At 39.1% G+C, this 13,747-nt stretch overlaps 1 protein-coding gene across 1 annotated transcript in view; it reads right to left on the bottom strand.

Annotated features, from left to right (window-relative positions):
* Window positions 1-5,719, bottom strand: part of LOC122801954 (THO complex subunit 1-like) — a 137,978-nt gene extending 132,259 nt beyond the window's left edge. Inside the window, exon 1 of the mRNA XM_044071694.1 lies at window positions 5,655-5,719. Within this exon, the coding sequence (XP_043927629.1) occupies window positions 5,655-5,675 (21 nt within the window). The 5' untranslated portion in view covers window positions 5,676-5,719. The remainder of the gene's footprint in view (window positions 1-5,654) is intronic.
* Between the last annotated feature and the right edge of the window lie 8,028 nt (window positions 5,720-13,747).

The following is a 13,747-nucleotide window of genomic DNA, read 5'->3' as shown; positions in this document are numbered from 1 at the left end:
CAGAAGGGCTTGCATACATAATCCTTTAGCCAGTCACAGCCATTGGGTTATATCTCATGCCTATGCGGAAAAGCTTTACCTTTTTCATTATGTTGCAAACCTAATTAGCTGATGGTGAAAATGTATTTCTGAGTTAATTCCTCCATTAAAATGTTACATCCAGTGTTTTTTTCAGGAGCATAAAATATTTTTCCTCAAACTTCTGTTAACTGAAGTGACTTGAAACTGTACTCATTGAGTTTATTTTCCTTATTGGTGCAACAGTGTCTGCATATTGCAATGTACTTTGCCTAAATTGTAGTCTCTAACCCCAAAGAAGTATATACTTTTCCAAGGTGTGTTTGATTGTTTAACTTTTCTGAACACAGACTTGAACTTTCTCCCTGCCACATCCAAAGCAGACAGTCAGTCAGAAACAAAAGCTGGACTGTACGAGTGAATTAAATAAACAATTAAATTAGGTTGAGAAATGCATGATAAAGTAAATGCTTGTAAAGTGTTGATATGAAGGAGTATGGCATGCAGCAATATTGAACACAACATTGATTACACAAAGTATCTTTTTTAATTGTACTATGTTGAAAGCAAGTAAAAACTATTGTCTGAAAAAATAGTAAAGGACTTCTGAAGCTCAAAGAAAATTGTGCTGCTTGTAAAATACATTGCTTGGTAGAAAGTAAATTCAGCCAGGAGCTCCTAGTGAAGATGTAATGTAAAGTATTTTGAGAAGTGAAAGCACAAGAAAGAGTGATTGATGTGCAATGTGTAGAATGGTGGAACTTGAATACCAATGAAAGTTATTCAGTGTTATGAACAGTGATAAATCTGTGGTAAAATGTATTGAAAACATAAACAAAAAAGCTACTCATCCTGAATAATTAACTATTAGTAGCAACAAACTATTACACTTAAAAAAGAAAGATAATCACTATGTACCCATACAGGGATTTTCTCTAGTAATAAAAAGTGGCTTCCCATGGCAGTTAAAAGACTTGCTTTGGAAAACAACATTTTCTGTTAGAGTTGCAATGTAAAAGGTTATGTGTGGGAAAACTGTTTTGCTATAACTCTGGCTACAGTTTATGAAACCAAAATTTGAGTAAGATGCTCCCTGTAAAAGGTGAACCCTGTGACAATGAAAATATGGTCAACTGCTATATTTGGCAATAAATACAATTGGATGCAAACCTAGTAAAATTTGTAGTAAAGTTGCAAAATGCCTGTACTAAAATGAGAGGCAAATTAGGTAATAAGCAATACAATAACTGTACTAAAATAAAGCTGCTATTAGGTAAGGTGGAAAGATGCTAGATTCTGCTGAGATATAGCAATATGGTTTTCCAAACCACAGCCATGTTAACCAGGTAAGTCTGGTTACAAACAGTGCTGTGATGCAGCAGAATGAGAATGCTTTGCACTAAAGCATTACTGACAGTCAAGAGCAAATTGATCAGCTGGTAAATTGTGCTGAAGAGCAAATGTTGTCTTTAAAATTAGAATGTGTTATTAAAAAGCAAGAGTTTTTGAAAAATAATGGAGGCGTTTTCAATGGCCAACTGGCAATAAAATGAATCCAAAAAGGTTCTCTATGAACTTTCTATACAAGCTGGAGCAGTAAAACAAAGCACTAAACTTGAGAATTCTAAGCAAAGTGATGCAATAGGTATATTTGAACATGTTGTGTTACAACTTAGATTTTCTAAAGAAAATGATGACAATTAGGGAAACAATGAAAAGGATAACAAGATGCAGAAACAGTCTGAGCAGACTCAGAAGAGTTAAACTAAAGCAAGCTATGAACAGAGAGACCTTGTTTTAGTGGGACTGGAAAAGGCAGTGCATAAAAAGGAAAAAGAGCAAACTGAACTTGTGCTTGAACTTAAAAGATAAAAAAAATGATTTTTCAGACCCAACTTGACATTGTGTGTTTACAGGTTTACAAAGAGATGCAAACTGTTAATGATGCTTTGCTTGATCTAAAAGAAAAGTCCCAAAATGTGCAAAGTGAAAGTGTGTTACAAAGGGCACAAGTCCAAGAAATGATGAATCAAGTTAGGAAATGTATACAAACTCTTGCTTAATACTGTGACTAGAAGTCTATCCCTATAATTTTCTATAGACACCTACAATGATATCTCTGCCTGGCATTCTGTGCCATCAAAGGTCCCAACCTGATGGACCTCTTATACCCTCACTGGAAGAATGGCTGTACAAACACCCAAATCAAGGACCTAAATCTCCACCGACATATAAATAAAATATGCTAGAAGAATAGGGTCATTACTCAATGGGTACCCCATTTCTGGAACATATTGTCCCTGTACATTAAGCAGAGTAACACCCTTGCTTCCTTCAAGACTAACCTTAATGATTGGTGGATACCTGCATGTTCATCCCTGGTCTGACATGTTTTGCCCTCCTGAGTCTGGGAAGATGCACCCTGAATTCAAAAAGAATGAGAGCATTGTTAGTCTGCTGCAGAAAGAGATAAAGATAATAACTGAGCGAATTCAAGCCTCGAAAGGTGCACAAAGCAGTAGCTACATCTGGGTATCAGATTTGAAAAAGAAAAATAATTTTCCAAACAGAAAAAAATGACTTGGAGAAAACAACAAAGATAGATTTTGCCTGAATAACCTAAAGACAGATAAACTCCTTCCCCCAACTTCACCACATCTATATTTTCCGTTCTCACCTATTACATACTGAAATCCTTCCCCTGCTAGCCCCCTCTTCCTGATGTACATAGCTCAGTGTAAATTAGTGTACCCTTACTAGTTTTCATAGTTTTGTAGAGCATTCATTATGTAGTGTAAAATATGATTATTTTACTAGAATTCATACTGTAGGACAACTCTTACGCAGTATAAATACATTTCTAAATCTATGTATTCTTACTGTAAGAAGTTTAGTAACCAGTTGTTAACTTTGCACTGATTAATCCTATAACTGTTTTTGTGTTTTTGATTGTATATTGTTTTCTTAATGTAAATTAATGTGTAGCCAACTTCTTATATTACCTTGTGTTACTTTTTTATTTGGTTGTAAACCCTGAGCCAAGCTTGAAAATGGTCCACTTTGAATGGTGCTATACCTCAGTTAACAAACTTAGAAATAATATAAAATAAATACATACATAAAATAATACAGTACAACATACTAGTAAGTCTGCTATGAAAGGAGAATGAGCGGTTATAGAAATAAAAGCTATAGAAACCAACATACACAAAACTGGCAACATATAGAATACCTCATTTGCTGCCATTGAGTCTAAACAAAAAGTCTCACTACCTATGTGTGATGCAAGTTCTTTGTAATATCTACAAATATCAAACTATAAACATTAAAAATGGTGAAAAGACAAAAAGGAATTACAATAAACTTGCCCTTTTGCAATAAAAAATGAAAAAGGAAACTCAGTAAGTGAACCAGTGACTAATATGCAGCTTGTGATACAAAATGATAGACTGCATTTCTGTGTAAGGAAGTGCATAGCAAAGCTTGAAATGTAGCAGTCTTAGGCTACAGTGATGACAGTACACACCAAAGTATGAAATGGCGAATGAACATGCCAAGCTGAGTTTTAAGCTGAACAGGAGAGCCAGACAGACAGATGGCAGAATCTTGGAGCCTGAATTAATTTCAGTATAGTTATGAATATGTCTTGAAATCCAAGATAATGCAGCCAAGAAGTTTCTATGCTTCTCAAATATGTGGCAAAGAAGTTAGTAAAGCTAAAGTCTAGGTGAGCAACTTTATAAATAAGGATGAAGATATACTTTTTCCAATATAAAAACTGACATTTTAGACTACTCAAAAAAACTGTTGCCCTGGCCAGTTTCAAATTGAAATTAATTAATGTCACAGAAGAGTCCATTTAATATTCCCCTACCTATGTCACTACAAGAATTATTTTTCATTTTATACATGCTTGTGGAAGTCCACAGCAAAGGCAGTAGCCAAAAGAAAGATTGTATCCTTAATCTGCCAGTACAGGAGTTTATGTCTTCACTAGAGGTAATCATGCAGAATCATGAGAACTAAAGAATAAACAATAAAGTGCCTTCAACTAAAAGAGATGTAGTTGCAACTGAAAAGATATGACAGAGGAATCAAGGGTTGATAACCAAAGTTAAAAACTATGAACAGACGTCTTCATACTCTTCTTTCGGTTAGAAAAACAAATCACAGGCACTAAGCAAACCAATTAAGCTGATGGATGATGAAAAGGATACTAACTCTTCTGTCTTAACCACCTTACAGAAGGAGAAGAATGTGAAAGTCGAGATATTATATAACACTTTTTTTGGAGATCACCCCAAGTATGAGAGCTTGCAATATGAAAATGAGTCTAAGAATACCTGCCACATAAAAGACATTGAGATGGTGAAAATGAAACTTCACAAGCAAAAAAAAAAAAAAAAGAAGAAGGAAAAACAGATTTACTGGGCAAGCCAAAGGACAACCACGATCTGTTGAAGCAAACATTTGAAGCCCTCATGACAAAGCCAGCAAGAACAAACTTCTGCTAGTGATTGGGTGCTTGTAAAAAGAAGTCTGAAAGTAATCATGGATACTGGATGGAAAATCTCTGACTGTAAATAGGCAGCCACCAATGATTCTCTTGGCAAACCATATTGGTAGCCTGCTGACCACTGATGTTCATATACACTGGTCTGAGCTGGGAGTCAGATTTTCTCAATATAGTGTGCTCTAACATCAGCATTGTGTGAACGGACCATTGCATACATGTCATGAGTGGAGGAAACTATGCCCTGCTACAGGTAAAAGGAGAGATACAGAAGCAGGACGAGGTAGAAATATGAAGGAAGGAGAGTGTAGAATGTAGAGGAATCATTAACAGGAAGAAATAATGTTTAACATGAACGTGACAAGTAATAAATGCATAGCACAGACTGCTAGCATAAATGGCAAAAAGGTTGAACAGACACATTTAACAGCATTTGTTGACCATTAAAAAGAAATGAGAGTGAGGCAATTGCAAAATTATAGGTGAAAACTGTAGACAGACTAAATAGACAATCTACATTATTTTGCCAGCAGTAATTTGCATGTATATGGCGGTATGGCAGGGTTTCTTTCAGTTGCACTGTGTTAACTTATCATCCTGCAAGAACCATATACACTGTGTTAATGATGAAGAAGGACTTTAGTTAGCAAAATTCCAGGTCATTTGTGGCTTAATGGATGGAACCCTTTAAATGCTACAGACTCAGCTTGCTCCTGGAAATTATGGTAACAGGTGGTAGACAGATGCAGGAATCATATATCTTCCATATTTCCTAATATTTATGTTTGCCAATCAGTCTAGATGAAAGGTGGTGAAAATAGCAACTGCTAGTGACAGCTGGCAAACATTAGCCAGTGGCTGTTTACATGCTTGGGAGATCCCTCATCTCTTATAGCTGATTGGCTTGGGTTCTTTACATGGTAAGACTGCCTGCTACTGTCCCAAATCATATCAATCTGTGCCTGAATGAGGTTCAGTTTTACAGTGAAGTTCTTTGGGAATGAAAGTACTGATGTGGTGATAACCTGTACAAGAGTGTAAAGTTACTTATTTCTTAAAATGTATGTTATCACTAGTTTAGGCAGCACACAGGTGAACTTCTGCCTTCAGAGTGATTCCTTACCTCTTGAGCTTTGCTGGGCATCCTCTCGGTGATGGTTACCACTGGCAAAAACAGTTTGTTAACCTGACACCTACAAAAGCAAACACAACATTAGTACTGCTTGATTTACTGACTGACATATTTCTATTTTATAATCATTATGACTGTTCATTTAAGTATGTGGTTACTTCAAGAAATGTGTTTCTAACATGAGCTTTTTACACTTACTTTGACTACCTGTCTTTTTAAGCCCTCCAAAATCCTAAACTTTTCATGTTGTTTGCATATTCTTCCATGAGCCTTCTTTTAGCATTGAGGGCTATACCAGTATTTGACAGTTTCACCTAGAACATGTGGAACTACATGCAAACTGACAGCCTTTAAACTTTCATTATTCTTTGCATGATACTTAGGAAAGTTAGATAATGCATGACAACAGCTCTGGAAACCATAAATATGTGCCATTATCACAGCCCTATCCTTAATGTCTAATCTGTAATTCATTTACTTTGAATGTTTACAGAGTCTCTCTCAAAACATAACATGGCAATGTTACAAGTGTGGTATCAATGCCTGGCAAATTCACTTTCTTGACTTGAAATTCCAGGCATGTTACCACTGTTTCTTATTTATGTATTGGGTACTGTCAGTTTGTATTAAAATATATAATTTAAGGATAATTTTGCAAAGAAATTACATTACGCTAAGAAAACTGAAAACTGTCTCAAATGCAGTTCTAAAATAAATGAAGCTATGTGTTGTGATGGTCCCTTCTCTGGGCCAGTAATCAGGGAACCTCAAGTCCTCACAACTGACACTGGTGAGGGATGGCCACTAGGAGCAAAAGTGGCTACACATAGTATTTTCAGATGCAGCTCTTTGCACCAAGCACAATTTCCCTTAAGAGCACACAGAGAGCACACTCCAGACCTGGGTCTGGGTTATCTCTCTCTCTCTCTCTCTCTCTCCAGGCCCCAAACAAGACTCCACACTGACCACTTTGGAGCACTGTGTCCCTGTTCCCAGTAGCTGACACACACACACACACACACACACACACACACACACACACACACACACACACACACACACACACACACACACACACACACACACACACACACACACAGATCTGGGAAAGGGTTGCACAGATTTTTCAACTATGCCCTCTCTGTCCAGATTATAAGGTAATTGCACTGTCATCAGTCAGCTACTCTAAGGCTCTTACAAGGGTACCCAATTACACTGAGTAAAATTAATACTAATACAAATGGTAGAGTTTGACCAATGCAGCAAGGCTTTCAGGAGCTGCCACAGTGTCAGTAAAATAAGCATAAGTACTCTAAGATGTTAAAAGTTATCTCTAAAAGACCAGCCATAATGAAAGATATAGAAATATTTAATAATAAATAATAAAATAGAAAACATGAGAATACTGAATACCTAGTTACAATAAACACCAGAGTTTCAATCACAGGAGATACAAAAAATAACACAGCTGGATAGATTCACAGAGATGCAGAAAAACAATACTTAACTAATCTCATTATATTTTCCTGACTGACTAAATAATTACTATTCCCTAGTTAAGTTACTTACTACAGCAAGGCAAGATGAGGTGTGAGGTTGTGTGAGATATCTGTGAAAGATCTTTCCTGTCAGGTTACAAGAAACAAAGTGCTGCTGCGAAAGTTCCATCATATCTCTCACTATTATCTAAAGAATCACTTTGGTGCTGGTTATAGAAAGACATCACATCTGGTCCCCTTACTCTTGTACAATACACACCCAAACCTTTGCAAAGTTCTGTTGCAGCATCTGAAAGATATAAAACAATTTCAAAAACTTTCACACTTCCATGGTACCAATTAGTTCACCCCTAAGGACAATACAGTAAGATTTCTAGTCCTGGTTTCCACAGGCATTTTTGTCTGTGGCTGCAATCAGATCTGTAAGATAAAATCTTTCTGGCCTAAACCCATTTAATTTTCAACCTATTTTTCAAAATTCACTGGACTGAGATTAACTTCTTCCCTTCCAGAATTCTCTGTTAAAACATATACATTATAATAATACTGTCTGACATACATGTATATATGTATATCTCTTTTCTGTCCAGCAGGACCCATTTTTAACACAAGCATCTCCACAAATCAGTGTGATAGCCAAATGACATAAAATTCTTTACAAAACTCCAGCTAGCTATGCTGGCATATGTTACACATGCACTGCCCTACTCTCTCTGGTGCAGATGGCACTACCTCATATCATCACATGTGTAATCATCAGATTAACAAAGATATCAAAGTTCTTCAAATCACTTATTTCTATTGGCATGCAGATAAATAAATTCCATGGATCGCTAAAGGTTGTTCCATCCAAGCTAACTATCTGGTAGATGGCTTTGCATTATTGTTCCTCAAAATAATCTTTTCTTCACAGGACACAACACACACACTTAAATTCAATCTTCCTCAACAGCAACAATTTCTTAGACCACCCATTGGCAGAGCTTATCCTCAACAAAGCTAAAAGCACTCAGCAAAAATGACACCTAATACAACACATACCGCCAAACTCAGTGGAGCCCCAAATGCAAAGCCCATAAGGCAAGCAAAACACTTCCCAGGACTCTAGTCATAAGGAACTCCATTGTAAAAGATACTGATGCCCCTCCAAACAGGCTAAACAAAAACACAATAATGATTATTTGCTGATTTGGACCCAGGATCCACCAAATTATGTATGTACTCAAATCATTACACCACAGGTACCAGTGTGATGCCATCATAGTCCATGTAAGTATAAATGACCTGAGACATACTTCCCTGGACTATATGAAGAGAGGCTTTATGAAGCTCTTGGATTATGTCTCTCATGCTGGTATGAGCCTAGCACTGAGCAGTATATTACCCTCAATGAGGATGATGCCACAATATGAAGAAAATTTGATTGATTTTGATAATTGGCTGTTTCAGTGGTCATTCTAAGGGGATACAATATTTATCAGCTTGGGAGGACATGGTAAGCAAATCATGTTGCTTTGCCAGGGATGCTCTGCACCTGTCCCCTCTAGGCTTTTGAATACTGGCTAAAACTTTATTCACCTCTAAAAGCCTTTTTTAGGCAATGCTAAATAGACAAACCTACCAACATAGCAAAAGCAACTCAACTGAAACTCAAAGTATTATTGCTCAATGTCAGCAGCCTAAAAAAAAACTACACTCTCTCCAAGCCCTCCTGACACTTGAGAATGTAGACATCTGTGTAGTTACTGAGACATGGTGTAAAGCTGCAGAGAGTACCCCAGCAGAGAAAGGTTTCAGTGCCTTTCACACTTTTAGATCAGTAACTGCACAGACAGGGGCTAACGGCAGAGATGTCTCAATATACTTCAATAACAAGCATACCTCATTACACCACAGGTGCACTGGAGTTTTCTCCAGATGTATATGACCATAGATAACATCCCCTACCATATTCTAGTTAGCTATAAATCACCCTCCATGTCCCAAGAAACTCACAGAGCAAACTTAAACCTACAGGAGACATTTACCATCCAAGCAAATAACCTACTCATGGGGGGGCTTTAATTACCCCTCTATAGACTGGAAATCCTACATGGCCTGAAATCCATTTGCACAGAGATTCCCAGACTTCATAAATACAAACACCCTTGACCAGTTAGTGCATATGCCATCTACAGGCTCCAACATATTGGACCTAGTACTCACAAATATGTGAGAATGTTGCACCCCCCCCCCCATCCCAATGTCATGTCTGTCCTGATAAAGTCTGACCATAAAGCCGTCTCCTTCAAAATCAAAATCAACTCAGTAACCCCTGTAAACCCAGTAACAGTTAGGAACTATTCCAAGGCAAACTACCTTTTATTAAGCAGTAGTTTGTCAAAATTCAATACCCCTCCAAACACAGAGAATACAACAGCCTATTCAGAATTGTTCACAGAAACTCTCTACAACCATATTAATGGTTGCACAGAGGCTGCTGTACCTACCAGAAGTAAGGCTCCAAAAACAAACCTCCCTAGTGGCATCCTAAATTAAACAGGATATATAACAAAAGGAAAAACATCATGGCTAAAATCTGGAAGGTTAACTTCCATAAAGGTAAGAGCTCTCTCATCAAACTAAACAGGCAACTAAGATGGCTAATTAGCTACAATAAATCCAAGTTTAAGGTTAAGATAGCTTTCCAGGAAAATATTACCAGAAGGCTTTCTTCAGCTATGTGAGAAACCTCAAAGCCAGTGCACAGCAATGTACTGAACTCATGGTTAATGATGCCACACTCACTGAGCTAGGCAATACAGAAAATCTGTTGGCTGACAAATTCAGTTCCAGCTTTACTCCTCATTCACCCTTAGCCACCTCCCAACAATTACCCTCAAACATAATCTCTCTAACTATAAATAGAGAGCATGTTTTGGCTGCACTCACTAAGGCCAAGAATAAAGCTTCAGTGGTGCCTAATAATATCCCAGGATACCTCCTAAATAGCTTGAAACATAACCTATCAGGACCACTTGAGTCAGTTTTCAACTAAAGCCTCAAAACAGGCTTTGTGCCATGAGAATGGATGACTGCAACAGTCATCTCTCTTCATAACTGTGGAATATCAACAGATCCCAGAAACTACTGACCCATTAATCTGACTAGTCTTATATGCAAAGCCATGGAAATAATTATTATGGAAATGATTAACAAAGATATAGGAGACCTCAAGTCACTGGATCCATCCTAGTTTGGCTTTGTTAAAGGAAGGTCATGTCTACTGAACATAGCGGACTTCTTTGAAATGGTCACCAAGGCACAGATTATGGTGCATACTGTCTACCTTGATCTAGTTAAGGCACTTGACAGAATACCCCAGTCATGCATTGTTAACAAATTTATGGAAGTAGGAATAAACCCCTTTATAATGAGCTGGATAACCAGCTGGCACACAGATAGGACCCAGGAGGTTAGGATAAGTGAAATTGCCTCCTCAAAGAGGCCTGTCACCAGTACAGTCCCTCAGGGTTCCATGCTGGGCCCACTCCTCCTTGGCATCTACTTCTCAGAAGTCAAAGCCAATGTCAAAGGCTCCTGGCTGACCAAGTTCACAGATGATTGCAAAGTGGGAGCAGTAATAGAATCCGTCCAAGACAACTAACACCCTACAGGAAGGTCTAAATGACTGGTGCCAAAGCCACAGCTTAAAACTCAATGCTAACAAATGCATTATAGTACCTTTTGGAAAGCTGGCCATCCTGGGAAACTATGCTATCAGTAAAACAACAACAAGGAAAATAAAACAGCTTAGGCAGAGTTCAAAAACAAGAACCAAACCACAATACCACTGCCTTAAAATCACGATGAACAAACATGGCACCAGATCAAGATGCTTAAGATTTTCCACGCATTTTATTAAATACCAAGATTGAAATAGTTAAGTGCTTTTGTTCAAATTAATAGGTTCATAGGTTCATACTAGGCTATCTGCCCTAGGGCATTTATAAGCCTAGCCAGAGTGTGTTTGGCTTTCGCCACCCATTTTAAATTAATTTTGCTATGCCCTTTTTCGAGGTTAGTATACTGTGCCTCTATCTAATAGTGACACAGAAGTGATACCTGGGGTAAACCTACGATCTCCCATCCACTCATCAAGATTCCTCTTGAAGAGAGTCAATGAGGAACTCTGCCTCCCCTGGACTGGGATTTTATTCCATAGTGAAGGGAGCCTCTGGGTTATGAATCTGTCCCTCCAGCATGTCCTATTTATTTCAGTGCTGAGGTTCAAGTCTCTCGAGCACGTAGCTTGATGGGATTTGGATTTTCTGAGGTGCAGCATGTCCATTAATTTCGGGTTGGACGTGGCTTTATACATCAGGCACAGAATGCCTCTGAGCAGGCAGTATTCCACTGAGTAGAGCTGGAGTTTCTTTAACCGGGCAGCATATGGCATCTGTTTGAGCCCTTTGATCCCCTTGGTGAGGTACTTTTGGGGTCTTTCCAGTTGCTGCAGGTGTCTGGTAAGGTACATCCCAAAAGGGGCATTGTACTCAATTATGGGCCTGATGAGGGATGAGTAAAGAGCCACGATGACCTCCCCTGATCTAGATGTGAATCCCTTCATGATTAGGTGAGCTATATAAAATGTTTTTCTAACCACTTTGGCCATGTGGTTGTCAAATGAGAGATTGCTATCAACTTGGGTCCCCAGGTCCCTAATTACTTCTTCTGTACTTAATGGATTACCACCTATGTGGTAATTTGTGGGCATTTTGTTTTTGCCAAAGGGGATGACTATACACTTTTTTGGCATTTAGCTTGAGGCCATGGCTCTGGCACCAGTTGTCTGTTTCTATGAGGCCCTTTTGGAGGATGCTTGTGTAGGCTGGCGAGTCGATCATGGTGCCTAGTTTGCAGTCATCTGTGAACTTGGTCAGCCACAGTCCTTCCGTGTTTGCCTGTACCTCCAAGAAATATATACCGAACAAGAGAGGTCCCAGGACTGAGCTTTGTGGGATGTCACTTGTAACTGGTTTGGAGTCTGACATGGCTCGAGCAATTCTAACCATGTGGGTTCTGTCCTTGAGCCAGTTTGCAACCCATCTAGTGACATAGGGGTTTATATTTAAGCTGGTGAGCTTATCTATAATGCCTGAGTGGGGTATTGAATTGAAGGCTTTTGCAAGGTCCAGGTAGGCTGTGTGGACCACCTTCCCCTCATCAATGGCCTTGGTGACTGTTTCAAAGAAATCGACCAGGTTTAAGAGGCAGGATCTGCCCTTAACAAAGCCAAACTGGGTAGGATCCAGTGTCTGTAGGTCCCCAATATCTTTATTTATGAGGCCCATGATGATCCTTTCCATAGCTTTGCAGACCAAGCTAGTCAGGCTTATGGAGTGATAGTTTCCAGGATCCGTTGAGGCACCACCTTTGTGGAGAGGGACCACTGTTGCTGTACGCCACTCTTTGGGTACATATCCTGTAGTAAGGCTGAGATTGAACAGTAGTTTTATGTTTGGGTTTAGCTCTTCTTGGAGTTCATGTAGGACACAGCCCGGGACACCGTCTGGTCCCATTGATCCTGTGTTTTTTGCTTTGGAGAGGGCGGCTCTTACCTGAGCATCTGAGATATCAGGGGGGCAGCACTCTGCTGGGATACATATTCGCCCTTTTGGTGGGGAGGGGGGTTAGAAGTTTGCGCTGAACCTGTCAGCTAGGATGTTGGCAATGTCTGTGGGTTCAGTGTATTTTTTGTCATTTTGGACTAATTCTGAGCATATCTGGGAATTCCCACCCAGGTTCCTAACATAACTAAAGAAAGCCTTGTGATTATCCTTAGTGTCCTGTGCAATTTTTCTCTCGAAGCTGGCCTTAGACGATTTTATGAGTGCCCGTAGTTTTTTGCTAATACTGATCAGAGATGCCTTCACTTTTTGGGATTTTGCTCTATCATGTAGTAGCTTCCTCCTTCTATTGTATAGTTTGTTTATGGCTGGGGTCCACCAGACAGGACGTCTGCCTTTGGAGGACTGGGTTTTGATTTTATTTGGGATTGCATGATCCATGCATTCCTGAAGGTGTTCATAGAATGCGTTTATAAAGGACTCTGCAGTCTGGGCCGTATTTTCCACAGGAAGGATTCCACCTCGGTTTTGAGGAGTGTGAAATTTGCTTTAGAGAAGTTTTTCACTGTGGTTTTCTGGGCAGGGGGTGGGGTCGAGATGTGAATATCCAGTGAGATTAGTTTATGGTCTGATCTTACCAGTGAGGGATACACTTCTGGTCTGGAGCATAGAGTCCCCATGTTGGTGATGATCAGGTCCAGTATGTTTTCCCCTCTTGTGGGAGTGGTAACAAGTTGTTCCATAGCATTTGAGTTTATAAATTCTAGGAACCTTTGGGCTAGGGTGTTGGAGCTACAGTAATGCTCCCAGTCTATGTTTGGGTAGTTGAAGTCGCCCAATATAATGATGTTTGGAGAGACCTTCATATTTTCCAGTGTTCTCAGGAAGGCTGAGTGGGGTTCCTGGGTTTGGGAGGGTGGTCTGTAGCAGGCTATAAACTGGAAGGCAGTTTTACCCACTGTTAGTTGCACATGGA

Source organism: Protopterus annectens, chromosome 5.part0 (genome assembly GCF_019279795.1).
Source record: "Protopterus annectens isolate FY-2018-M chromosome 5.part0, PAN1.0, whole genome shotgun sequence".
Classification (NCBI taxonomy): domain Eukaryota; kingdom Metazoa; phylum Chordata; order Ceratodontiformes; family Protopteridae; genus Protopterus; species Protopterus annectens.
This window is presented reverse-complemented; position numbering and strand designations above follow the sequence as displayed.